This window comes from Wyeomyia smithii, chromosome 1 (assembly GCF_029784165.1).
Source record: "Wyeomyia smithii strain HCP4-BCI-WySm-NY-G18 chromosome 1, ASM2978416v1, whole genome shotgun sequence".
NCBI classification, from domain to species: Eukaryota; Metazoa; Arthropoda; class Insecta; order Diptera; family Culicidae; genus Wyeomyia; species Wyeomyia smithii.
This window is the reverse complement of record NC_073694.1, coordinates 26,002,730-26,016,665: the sequence shown is the minus strand read 5'-3', so window position 1 is coordinate 26,016,665 and position 13,936 is coordinate 26,002,730. Positions and strand designations below refer to the sequence as shown.

Genomic DNA, 13,936 nt, shown 5'->3' with positions numbered 1-13,936 from the left:
ACTGTCATTTTGATCTGTAGTAGGTCAAAGAAAACTTACATAGAAGCGGATCCATTGTTAGGGGCAGATTGGCGTTGACGTTCTGTGATGACTCGGCATAGCTTGGACTCTGAATGCTGGCGGTGTACTGGCAGTTCCAGCGATTCACCGCGAACTGATGTCCGGCAGTGACGGTCACAACCGACGGCAGTGGCAGCTGGGGATACGTGTTGGCCGAGATGTGTATGATCGGTGAGTTGAGATGGAACTTTAGCGACATGCAAACGTCGTCCGGCATGGTGTTGAACATCATCGGCGACAGGTGCATAGCGGAACTTCGCGGCGGATGAGGTTCCATCAGCAGCAGACTTGGCGTTTGGCCGAAGTTTTTGATCTGATTCTCGATCGCTTCGCGAGTGACCGCGTCCGAAATCGTATCCAGATCGACGCTGCCTTCGTAGGTTAGATAGTAGAAAACGTTGGTGGCACGCATCGCTTCCGGACCGCGCTGTTTGTAGCCGAAGATCAAATCGATCCACTGGTGGAGTTGGCAGGATACGAATTCCGACTCCAGTGCCATGCGGTTGATGCGGACGAATTCCTCTGGTGTTTTGGCCCACGGAGGAAGCTCGACGTCTCCAACATTTTTACCATCCTCACGTTGACCCAGACGATAATCAGAGGAATTGTAGAACATCTCCGGTAGGAAGTACCACTCGGGAATCAGTTCTTTCACGTCCGATGTGTCACGCTGGCAGTTCTTCCAGGAGAGGGAAATCGAAGAGAAGAGCCGATCGGCGTGGTCGAATTTGCCGCCTTGCAGCGCTAGGAACATTGCCGTGAAAGGCTCGATGCGGATTAGCCAGTTAAGTACGAATGCCGACGTGGAGTAGTGCGTTCCGTAATGGAAAGGCGGAATGCCGGGAGTGTCCCAGCTTTCGTATCGCTCTTCGAAGTACTCCCGTCTGGAGGGATTTAACGCGCCAATAGGTTTTGACAGATCACGATAGTTCGACGGCTGGCTGAGGTCCAGCTCACGCGATTCGTAGTTTGTGAGCACCCAGGGGAACACCGGATATTGGTTTAGATCGTTGTACGTCCGGCCGGCGATCGTGTTCAGGAACATAAGGTACTCAAAGTTGGAAATTTCCCGCCGTTGCCACTTTTGGGTCATGTTGGAGTTGCGCATCAGTTGGCGGGGAGACATCATGGACGCGCGACGAGTTTGCGGAATGCCATACTTGATGCCAACACCAACGCGGGGCAGCGCCTTGATCACCTTCTTCACCGTGTGCTGATCCGGGAAAGCAAACAGGATGGAGGTTCGGCTGGCGAGGAAAATCTCCAACGCCACGTTCTGCAGTAGATAGCGACGCGAGAAGATGGCCCGGATCTCTGAGAAGTACCACTTTCCGTGTAGGTGATCGCAGTACTTCAGCACCTCCTGATCGATGCCCTGGAATTCGGAATTTTCTTCGTCCACCTCGAAGTACATCTCGGTGGAAGTAATTGACATTGTTCCTGGCGCCACCAACCCCGGAGCGATCAGTTTGGCCTTGGTACTGATGTTAACCGGCCCGGTCAGATCCAGGTCGAGCTCGCGATCTTCGATCAGCAGCTCGGAGTCGTCCAGCAGATCAGGCTGCTGTGAACGTGGGACGGCAATTTGCGAGTAGATTTCATCCCGGGCGGCTTCACGAGTTTCTTCGGTGCCTCCATTTTCCAGCGAAGCTTTGAGCGTGGCTTGCGGATGGCTGGAGCCTCTGGGATTCTGCACCATTCGTTTTCTACGCCTCGCATCATCTTCCCAAGCATCCAGCTTCCAGAAGATGTGCTTCTGATAACCCGTACTGCTGTCACCCCACGCACCATGCCGATTGCCCATAATGTTGCGAACCTTTTCCAGTAATCGACTGGCGATAACATTGTCTCTTCTTCTGGCTGCCGTGATCAGATGATCGCACATTCGTTCCTCCTCTCGCCGCTCCAGCAAAGTCTGCGCGCATTGCGATTCAAAGTCCGCATGCTTGAGCACATCATCAGCTCGCATTCTGTTTAGAATAAACTCCGCCTCATTCGCCACTCGCACGATGTGATCCTTCATGGCGTGAGACAACAGTCGACCTTCGTTGATCAGTTCAATAAACGCCAGTCCGGCGTGCTTCTGTAGACTATTCTGCCACTCCTGCGAGCACAACAACATAACCAACTCCACAACCGAGTGACTGTTCTTGAACGTAGTCAACCCTTTGCCTTCCATCAGCAGCTCCTGTCCGTGCGATCCGACCAGTGTCTTCGACAGGAACGGAGCGAAATCTACCATGATTTCCCGCAGCAGCGGGCAAACCGGTCCTAGTGCAATCTCCAACTTCTGAGTTAAGCTAGCTTCTCGCGAGGAAATCGCCATCGGGATCTGCCCAACGAAGGGCGCCTTGAGGTTCAAATCTTCCGGTCGACCGCGCGCCATCGCCGTCGAAGACTGGTAATTATCAGGAACGCGAACCACCGAAATATCGGTCTCGAGTTTGCCACCATGATCACCGACTCCTCCTCCGGAGGAGGATCCACCAGTTGAGGACAGTTGGCCTCCAACTGAAGCTGCGGCGACATTTGCATCCGTAACTGGTCCTACTCCTCGCATCACCGATTTACTGCTGGGTGCGATCGTACTTCCGCTATCCGGGGGACCGTCATCGTTCAGATTGACGTCGGTCCAGCTTTCGTCGTTCGAATTGGTCGGCTTGTTGTCGTCGGCCATTATTTCACTGGAGGTTTCCACTTCCGGAGCGTCGTTCTCCGTTGAGTTGAGGTTCAGCGAGGCGGCATCCGAGTCGACACTCTACACAAGGAATGCAAAAATAATTAGAATTATGAATTTTCACTGTTTTTAATCTGAGTGTGGATGTGGTACACGCATGTGGATCCGATGTGGCTCGGGGAACGTCGGTGAAAAAGCTGTGGAAAATGCCAAAAAACTCTACACAAGCAGGTTTACTACGGTTTCGAGCGGTGAAACGCGAATGCATCTAAGTAAGCCGGGTGCGACGAACGAGGTAATATGAAGCGACAACAACAACAAACAACAGAAAACAAGCTTGCTTTGATTGATTCGGGTTACCTTCGTCTGCTTTAGCTGCCGCTCTGGCGCCGATGGCGCCGCTTTTCGATCGATCCTCGGCGATAGAGGTTGATCTTGGATCGTACTTATGCTAGTGGTAGTGATAGTGGTAGTAGCAGCCGGATATCTAGTGTTAGTCGTTGTGTTTGGACTCCCGGGGGAGGTCGAAGACCCGTAGATCGAAGTGGATCCCTTCTCAATGGTTAATTTTTTACCACACATACATACCCGCGTCGTGTTACGTTGGTTTACAATGTTGAAATCGGAAAAAAGTTCATGCAGTTTCAATATAGCCAGCAACAGAAGGTCAAAATCATTACATGGAAATACAGTTAGAATGATGAAATTAATAAAACTACTGTAGGGGTTGAGAATGCGCAACAATATTAGTTTCTGAAAAGAACGTAAGTAGAATGTTATGCAATACTACAGCTTTTCTAAGCAAAACCCTGAACCTGAATAAATTAATGTTCTGAATATACTCATGTTTTTTTTGTGTTTTCTAGTCTCTAGGCAAGCAAATTTATTTGTACGAAACAGATCTTTTTCTTAAAACTTTTTTTATAGATCTAGAAGAACGTTTTGAGCATCAAAGGCGTTTTCCGATATGCTGTGCGTTTTTTGACTTTTAGAAAATAATTTTTAGATTTTTTCTTGTTTTTAAATATTTTGGGTTCAATTTGAAAACATTTCCTTTCTTAATTTTTTTCTATGTCTACAAGCTTGTTTTCGGCATTTTCAACTGAGTTCAGAATCATCTTCTTTTTTAGCCTTCAGTAGCATTTTATCTTAGACATTTCAAGTTCAATGCTCGTTTTATTATCCCTTTCCTGACAGCCATGTCAGGATTATAATGCAAAATGTGTTTTTAAACTCATGAGAAAATGGTCTAGTAAACTTAATTCCAAAAAACAACGAGATAGAGATGTTTCAAACATTCATTACTTCATTACCGTTTTCAAAAAAAAATTATGAGAACTTGTAAACAGTCAAACTAACAGCTTCTGCAGGATTTCTGGAGTTTGGAGTCTGGAGTTAGAATGATATATTTTGACCTCGGGATTTCTAGATTTGAGAATTTTTGAATTAAAAGTTTCTAGACGGTCAAAATTTTTCAAATTGAATATTTAAATTTTGTGGAAGTATTCTGAACCTAATAAATTAACCCTTAAAGGCGCGCGACGTTAAAAAATCATCTAAAAACATAAAATTTATGTTTAACAAGTTTACTGCCCTAAAACTAACCAATATGCATAAAAAAATTGAAAGATTTACTTTTTAATGTGCAAATATTACCATGTTGTTTTTAAACAACACTGTGACTTTATCGCAGAATAAAGTCTCAACAATTACTTTTGTTAACAGTAACTTTAAACTTGACCTTTTGTTAGTATAATTACTGATAATTCAGACATTTTCACTAACCACTAACCTTATTTTAAAATTTATTTTCAAAGACAGTCACCACCAGTCGGGAATCTCGCCATGTTTTTTTTCGTTTCCGAGATTTTGACAGCAAAAGTAAAAACAAAACATTCAAATACAGTACTTCCAGCTGTTAAGTTTTTTTCGTTAGAGTCCAGAGAGCTGTTCTAATGAATTATATTTCTGAAAAATACTAAAATACGTATATTTTGAAACGTTTTTAGTAGTGTTGTTTTAAAACAACATTGCGCATTTAAGGGTTAAGAATTTCGAAGCCTAGCAGTTTTTAGTTTTAGGAAATTTTAAAATGTATCTCAAAACAGATTCATGACACTTTGTGTATTTAGACTTACAAATAACGAATTATTGAAGAATTAACAATGCAAGATCTCACGGTTTGAATGCTTAAAGATTTTGAAATATTAAAAATTAAGTATTAGTTTTATTCACATATTAAATGTTTATTAAATTTGGATGTATGGTTCATTATGGTTTGTTTTTCATTTAAAGGGTTATTCGAGGTTTAAATAAAAACGCATTCAAAATGCAGTTAAACTAGGATACGGTTTGTTTAAACAATACGTGCGTTGTACGGTAAGCGGTATCGCCAATAATAGCAAGAAAACACTTCATCGTTTACGTTGGTCTTTTTCATCCCCACTCTTTATTATCTCCCTAGTACAGCCAACCCGTATTGACAGTAAGTGACGTAAGCGCCCCAAACTGCTTCCTTTCTAATCACGTTTTTTTATTAAAGAGTGAAGTTATGCTAAGCTACTACTAAATCGGATTCGCAGTGGAGCTTAGCTGTTTTTAAGGGATCCTTCAATGCAAATAATTTAAGCTATAAAGTTGGACATATACTTTTGCTAGATGATAGTGATTGATTCAGGTTACTCTCTATCAACCTGCCTCTCTCTTCAACATTCACAAAATTCTCACTTTTTTATCTAAAGAAGGATATCCTGGTTACGTCACTGCTCTTCTCTAATTCTCATTGCTGTTTCATTGCTTCAAGCTCGGGCGCACCTCACAGTGGTCCAATATGGCAAAAAGTGGAGCTAAATTCCATAGCGCCTTTCACCTTCATCTTAATAGTGTCTTCCAAACAACTGTTTGTATGATTGACTCGTACAATTGCAAAAGTTTATTCTACTAAAAATAAAAAAAATAAAAAATCTTTTTTGTGTTGAGAGATAGAGGAATTATTTATTTAGGAAAGCTGTAGGCGATTCGAAAATACGAAATTTTGTTGAACAAATAAGAACCCTATCTTCATTCGGTACAAATTTATTAGGTATATTAGATGGAACTTACAATTCCTCCGAACAACCCATTCGTGTAAAATGCAACTTACAAAAGTTAAATACAAAAGAATAAGTTTCAAGTAAATTCCATATAATTTACTGTATAACTTTGTACCGAATGAAGATAGGATTTTCATTTGTTGAACAAAGTTTCATATATTTGAATCGCCAACAACTTTCCTGAATAAGTTGTTCCTCTATCTCTTAACACAAAAAAGTTAGTTTTTTTCTATTTTGAGTATAGTAAACTTTTCATAATTTCTGACAATTCGGGATTATGCGAGTCATTCATACAAACAATTGTTCCAAAGACTCCATTGAGCTAGGATGGAAGGTGGAAGGCGCTATGGAATTAAGGTACATTTTTGCCTTATTGGACAACTGTGCTATGGTTCGGTGGACCCATCGGCTTCCTAAATGTGCGTCTTTTCTGTACAGCAAGCGAATTCCTGCAGTCCTTTTGAAGTACCGCATAATTCCCTTGACATTCTCTCAATGTCTGCGTCCCGGATCGATGCAGAACTGATAAGTTTTCCAAAGTCTTCTTGCGGCAGTTAGTGAATATTGGAAAGTCGTTCACATACTGTACGAACAACATCTTTCCTCCGGTTAACTTGCAGTATAGGTACGTATCCGTTCTCAATTGTTTTAGGTCGAATTATCGGCGAGGTAAGCCTTGTACCACTCCACGCGTCCGTCTGAACCACACTTGGTCTTTTAAACCCACTTGTTTCGGATAGTCTTGTGACCCACCAGCGAATCCTTAATCACCCAGGTCCCGTTTCGCTCGAGAGCTGTGGTCTCGTCACGCATTGCTTCCATCCATCGGTCTCGGTATGATCATTGAAGAGTTCGCAACAGAACTCTAGAAATTGTATCATGAATACTTGCCAGGGGGTCAGCGTTCCCGACCGCTGCCTCTCAACTCATGCCCTACGTTTCTCCATATTCTCGAAAACGTGTCTTCCTGAGACTACCGTTAGGCATTGCTTCAGAGAGTCGGGCGAGTGTACTTAACGCACCCCCTTATTTTAATGACTTGGCTGACTTCGTAGAAGAAGAGTTAGCCCTCACTGGTATTTTGATGGGTGTTCCGTCGATTGGTGCCATGGAGCGTAAGAACAATCTGGGAAGCAGTCGTGATGACTGCTCTCCAGGTACCCTTGTCTTCGCACATCCTTTCCACTATGTTTTCCAGAGTATTATACAGCCCGGTCACTGTCAACGTTTCGCTCCTTACCTATGCGAAACGAGGACATACGATTAGCACATGCTCAGTGGTTTCTCCCGCGTCCGCACATTGTGGACACATAGGTGACACCGCATGCTCAAACTTGTGCAGGTACTGCCTAAAGCAGCCATGGCCCGGCAGTATCTGTGTCAGGTGAAAATTAACTTCCCCATGGCGCCTCTCGATCCATACGGCTATCTCCAGGATGAGTCGGTGTGTCCATCTACCTTAGATTTGGACCATTCCTGTTGCCACCTGGCCATCGAAGTAGACCTTCTGGTGTATCCAGTAGGGTGGGGAAAAAAGATCGATTTTCCAGAACCAAGCTTTTTTTGGTTCCTTTTGGGGCCCCAAACAACCCTAAACTTACCGGAAGTCGATTGGTTTTGTCTCCGCTTGGCACATTGCATATCAAATTTGTATGGAAATTTATATGGGAAAACCTACTTTTTTGCATTTATCTTTCTAGAGAGCTCAATAATACTCTAATAATGCACTACAATATGTTAAAGTATAGTATTTTAGATGCCTAACAACTTTGCCGAAGACACTGGAGAGCTAGGATGTTCATAAGAAGAGCTATAGCTGTTCAAAGTTGAGTATGTCGATTTAAAGCAGAAAATCTTGTATCCTGCCAACATTACCAATGTACCGGTGTCAGCAGGGTTCCCATCAGAAGTAAGCTGTCGTAACGAGTTTATACACTCAGCTGGTTCAAGCAAACAAATTTAGGTCAATATTCTAGGCGTAGGTAGAATCTACAACGTGTTTCTGAGGTCACTTCTGATGGAAATCTGACTGACGCCGGTACACTGGCAGTGTTGGCAGAAAAAGTGATTTGCAACATAAATTTCGACATACTCAACTTTAAACAGCTCTAGTATTTTTTTGGGACATCCTAGCTCTTAAGTGTCTCTTAAGAGACCTACCATTTGAAATCATGAAACCTTTGGTTTGAGCCATTTTGAGCTCTTTGGAATGGAAAATGCAAAAAAGTTGGTTTTTCCATACAAATCTCCATATTAATTTGAATTGCAATGCGCCAAGCGGAGACAAAACCAATCGACTTCCGATAAATTTAGGATTGTTAGGGGCCCCAAAAAGAATAAAAAAAACTTTCCCCACCCTAGTATCCATCTACCTTTGGTAGAGTTTTACCTTTCCCGCTGCCACCTGGCCATCGAAGATGACCTTCTGGTGTGGTGGTTCGTATACCTCTTGTGTCACGGTGGTCGAGGCACTCTACATCCTTTTTGACAATGATGCTGATGCTTAAGCACTCAACGCTTCCGACCACACGGGTCCGCCATGCCTGAGTATGGACGTTGCTACGCTAGCTAAATACCGCCGAACTACTTGACACCATGCGCGATAATGCCGTTATAATAGTGGAAGCTTTCCTGCAGGCATAGTCGATGTGGTTCCCTTACGTGAGCTTGTCTTCGACCATTACTCCTTTCAAGGATCGCTTTGGGGCGATAGTGCATCCATCGGCGCTAATCGCCACCTTCTGTTCCGATTTACGGTTGTTCACTACGGTGACCTCTGTCTTATAGTGCGCTAATTACAGTTCCCTGGAGTGCATCCAATCCTCAACTATGCGTATGGATAGCACGGCTTTCTACTCGACCTCGCTGACTGACTCGCCGTAGACGTCTAGAGTTATGGCGTCCGCAAAGCCCACAATCACCGCTTCCGCCGGAAGCTTAAGCTTCAGCACACCGTCATACATGGCATTTCACAATACCGAACCCAGGATGAAACCTTGCGGTACAACTGAAGTAATCGAGACACCTTTCTGACCCTCATATGTGTTGTAGACTAGTACTCAATTCTGGAAGTAGCTTTCCAGAGTCTTGTACAGTGGCACCGCACTCGGAGACTCCGAAGCGCGTAGGCTATAGAGTCCCATCTGGCGCTATTGAACGCGTTTTCTACGTCCAGCGTGACAATTGCGCAATAGCGAACGGCCCCTTCTCTCACACTGGATTGCTACCTCGGCCGTCTTGATGACGGAGAGAATAACATCCACCGTGGGGCCTACCTTTACAGAAGCCGAACTGGTTGCTCGATAGACCGGTTTCACTCTCTGTGAATCTCACAAGTCTGTTCAGGATTACCTTCTCAAGCATCTTGTCCGCAGTGTCTAGCAGGTATATTGGTCTAGATGCTGATGGATCACCTGGCGGTTCCCGGCCTTCGGCAGCGATACCAGTCTCTGTCGCTTCAACTTATCCGGGAAGAGGCAGTCGTCTTCATTTCTGCATGACCGCCCTGAACAACCCGGGGCTACCTTTATAGTCGTCTTAATGGCCAGGTTCGAGATTTCGTCTGGTCCCGATACCTTCAGGGAGTTTGCGATCTTAATGAGTTCACCGTCCGTTACCCTTGCCGCCACCTCGACTTCTGCGCGGCTGCCGTCACTCGCTGTTCGTGGTGACTCAGCAGCCGAGAGCCAGGGGTTTGGCTCATGGTGTGGGAAAAGTCCCTAAATGATTCGCTTCAACATCGTTGGTGATTGCTATGCCGGGGCTGACGAGCCTCTGGTCTTTGCCGTAACGACCCAATAAGCGTCACCCCATGGGTTCATGTTGACACTGTCGCAAATTCTATCGAAACATGCTCATTTATTGGCCTTTATCGCACTCTTGAGCGTTACCTTAGCGAATTTGAATGCTGCCTGACGCTCCGATCTTTGCGCATCGGTGCACGCGCGGAGGTCAGCTATTGCGTTGGTCCACCAGTGTAGTAGGCCTAGACATGGGGGCGTTGCACGCCCGCAATAGTGTAGCACTAGGTTTATCTGTACTCAGGGGGGGCCTCCCTCATTCGAGGTACCAAATTATTACTTCCGCAGATACATCAGCATCAAAATATGATGTCTTCCAGCCACGAGTGGTTGGGATATTGGCCCTACCCAATCGCTTGCCACCTTGTCATAGTTGACCGACTAATGGTAGCTATTAGTGTGGCCGTTGTCAACCCATTGTCTCCTCGCGGCGGAGCTTAGCAACTGCAGTAGAATACTCCGTCCGCCTTGGCAACCACGTAGTCCTCATTCGAGGTCGACACAATCTCCTGAACCGGCAGACCCGCCTGTCGTCCATATGGCCGCCATCCGGGTTAGGGATGCGGTAGGGGTCCGATACGATGGCAATGTCCGACAACAATTCAGTGGCTGCTTGGCATAGCAGTTGCAGGGCCGCGTAGCAGTGGTTCAGGTTTAATTGCGTCACCCTCACGCCTGTGGTTTACATAGTAGCCGCCTTGCTAGCTGGACACTTGGGGCCTCCCGAGGCATGCTTAGCGTGCCACTTACCGGTGCGTTCCAAGCACTTGGGAGGCGCCACGTAATCCCGAGCTTTATAGCCTGCAACACCGCAGCGTCGACATAAGCCAGACCTGTCGGGCCTTTTACAGGATCACGACTTATATGTCCCCGCTCGAAGCACCTGAAGCAAACATCGGGCTGCTAAAGGATACCCAGCGGGCATAGCGACCAACCAACCTTCAGCTTGGTTTTCTAGAGGGCTTTGCTTCCTTCTGATGATGTAAGCTTAACGATGGCAACCTGAGTCCCAGAGGGGATTGCCTGTACGGCCAGCACAACCCCGCATTCTTTCTCAAAGCCTTGCGTAATGTCGCATCCTTCGATGATTTCGTCTAGGTTTTTAAGCTGAAGAATCACCTCCGGGTGAGGGCCCGAGCTTGCACGTCCTTCCCCAATACTTTTTGGGCTACCTATTTTTAGGTAGCTCCCTTCTCTTTCGCGTCCCGGCGTAGTTCTAAGATCATTTCGTCGGTACGAGATCGATGAATGATCCGAACATCCTCACCAAACTCCTTAAACAGAGTGTCGTCTCTTATGACCCTGAAGACCTTCGAGCACTTAGACCCGTCAGTTTGAGTTATGAGCGCGTCTCCCTTGCTCTCCCTCGTCTTTTTCAGTTTCTCGGCTTGATTTTCGCGCGTTTTCCGCTTCTGCCGCTTTTTGTCCACGACGGTAGTCTATTTTCCGTCACCCGTGGTGTCCTTGTTGAACTTTTCCTTCGTGAGCCAAACATCCTCCGTTGACGGAACAGCCGTTGGGCTAGTCTCGATCAACCTCCTTTTGATGCTCGCGGAAGCCTGCTCTCACGGAAACTGCCTCGCTTGCTACGCGGCCGGTTCTGTAGAACAAATTGGACAGCGCTTTGGTACTTTTTAAGTGATTTTTCCGCCGTTTCCGCACGCTTCGTGAGCGCAGCGTAGTCGACCCTCGCAATAGAAGACTCTGTTGGAAGTGGTTCGAGGTATTGCTACGGCAGTCCGCAAACTCGATTATAGCATCGAGATGTGCCGACAGTGCCGCTAATCTAGGTAGCGTTTCCATTTTCGCTTGGACTGTCGCTACCAGCAGATTGCCGGAACCACGTTCGTTGTCAGGGATAGCTTTAGGCGTACCCGTCTTACTACTCCCTTTGAGCGCAACCGTTGGCCTTAGTGGGGCAGCTGGATCCTCCCTTATTGGCTTTAGGCGTCGCCGTCTTCCTGCCGCCCTTAACCGCATCCGTTGGTCCTGGTAGAGAACGCTGGATGCCACCTCTGGCGAATGGATTTGGTGGTCCATCCGCTCCCACATTCGCTCCCCCGTTCGCCCTCGCGCATAAGCGCGCATTAACTTATCCACATTTAGTTAAGTGGGTCCCTCTCCCAGCCGCTATCCTTGTTCATGTTGAGTAGTCGCCAATTTGATCCCATGATGGGTTATGCCGAAGCAGTGAGCTCATGGCTAGGGTAGGTCGCCCATAGCGCCTTATGAGCAACTATGTCGCCCCCGACCGGCCTAAGTCAGGAAAGGGAATCTGGTCCTTAGACTTATTTTCACTATCTGCCCCTACTTCTGCCTGATTCCCACCAGGCAATGGACGTGGAAAGTACTGGGTGGGCTGCCAGGTCAACGGATAAGACTTTCACTTTACAGCAGATCCCCCAAAACTGCCGTGAGTACACAGTTCCTACGCACCATATTTTCATTGATTTTAAAGCCGTATATGATACAAAATGAACGAAAAGAGCTGTGAAGATCATGGAAGAGAACGGCTTCCTCGGGAAGCTGGTCTGAAAGGCGTACCTACTATAGGTTTCACAAGCATCTGCGGTCGAACAGGCTTAGCCCTCGCACAAAGCGTACCCTGCACAAAACGCTTATTGGACCGGTTGTTCTCTATGAGTACGGCATATGGGAACTGCTCGAGGAGGACCTGCGCGACCTCGAAGTTCTTGAACAACGGGTGCTAAGAATCATCTTCGGCGGTGTGTGGCAGCGAAGAGAGAAACACGAGCTCCAGCAACTCACTGGCTAATCCAGTATCTCGAAGGTGGTCAAAGCCGGACGGATACGCTGGGCAGGACATGTTGCACGACTGCCGGACAACTATCCTGCAAAATTGCCATATGCAACGAAAAGGAGAACAGCAAAGTGCTGATAGCTAGACCAAGTGGAGCCTGGCAAGCAGTAACCGAGTTGATTGAAGGAATCTCGTTCATCAGACCATATCCTGATGATGGTACGCCAAATGAAGTAACAGTAAACTGTGTTTTTAGTGAAGTTAGTGATGTTGACATTGGTGGTTTTTTTTCTACTATAATACAAAATCTGTGGCCGTTCCTTAGGAAGACACCAACCGATGACGAAACGTTGGACAAAATCAAATAATAATGCCAGTGCGTCTTGAACTGTCCTACAGATCAGACGTTTTTTCGGTTGCTTGTGGACTGGTCTTTGACTGCCTATAGCTTCAAAATTTGTGTTTTGTCAGTGTGTCTTTTAAAGACTACCTGAAAGTTATTTCCCATCAGTCTTTCTCAAGACTACCAACTTTTGAATTTAACATTTGTTTTAACTTGTTTCGTATCACCTGAAATGGCTGGACGGAAAAAGAAACCTCGCATCGCTGCGGGGAGGAAAAGAGAGGCATCTCTTTCTGACACTTCGAGTGTCTGTAGTGACAATCCTTTTGATATTTTGCTTGAGCATGAAGCTGGTGAAATGGAAGTTACCAATAATGAAACTATACAAAATATAAAATTTTTAAAAAAGGAGAAAGTTCCACCTATTGTGGTAACTATTTCTTCTGAATTTAATATATTCAAAAAGGAACTTTCAACGTTTGTTTCTGACGTTAAAGTTACCTATCAAATTGGTAGAGGTGAATGCCGCTTATTAGCCGACTCAGTAAAGGGTCGTGATCGTCTTGTTCAGTATTTAACTGACAAGATGTACAAATTTTTTACATATGACACCAAGAACGCCAAGCCGTTCAAGGTTGTCTTGAAAGGTCTCACCAACGATCAAACCGTTGATGAGATCAAACTTACTTTAACAGAATTACTTGGCATAGCCCCTACCCAAGTAATTCTAATGAAACAAAAATCACGAGGCGAAAACAGTCAGAGAACTGGAATTTCCCTTGTTAATTATTTAATTCATTTTAACCGCAATGAGGTTAACAAGTTAAAATTTTTTGAAAAAGTACATGCTTTGTATAATGTGCGTGTAAAGTGGGAAATTTATAGGAAGTATGGCGGAGGTGAAAAGCATATCACCCAATGCCGTACTTGCCAACGTTATGGCCATGGTTCCAAATTCTGTAACATGGACCAAAAATGTCTTAATTGTGGAGACTCTTCTCACAAAAAGGACACATGTCCTGTGAAAGAGAGTAAAAATTTTCGCTGTGCAAATTGTAACGGCAACCATATGTCGAATTTTTATCAATGCCCAGTCCGTTTAGCAATTGTTAAGGCAAGGCAAGGTAAACAAAATTCATTTTTTTTTTGTAACGGCAACCATATGTCGAATTTTTATCAATGCCCAGTCCGTTTAGCAATTGT

The 13,936-nt window shown here is 45.4% G+C and overlaps 1 protein-coding gene across 16 annotated transcripts in view; it reads right to left on the bottom strand.

Annotated features, from left to right (window-relative positions):
• Positions 1-13,936, bottom strand: part of LOC129718288 (neurobeachin) — a 233,908-nt gene that overhangs the window by 11,346 nt on the left and 208,626 nt on the right. For 8 of the 16 annotated variants that reach the window (XM_055668902.1, XM_055668905.1, XM_055668904.1 and 5 more), the window contains 2 exons: positions 3,098-3,289; positions 40-2,818 (listed from right to left, as the gene is read on the bottom strand). In XM_055668902.1, the coding sequence (XP_055524877.1) occupies positions 40-2,818; positions 3,098-3,289 (2,971 nt within the window). The remainder of the gene's footprint in view (positions 1-39; positions 2,819-3,097; positions 3,290-13,936) is intronic. The other 8 variants (XM_055668906.1, XM_055668908.1, XM_055668915.1 and 5 more) reach the window with 1 other exon arrangement.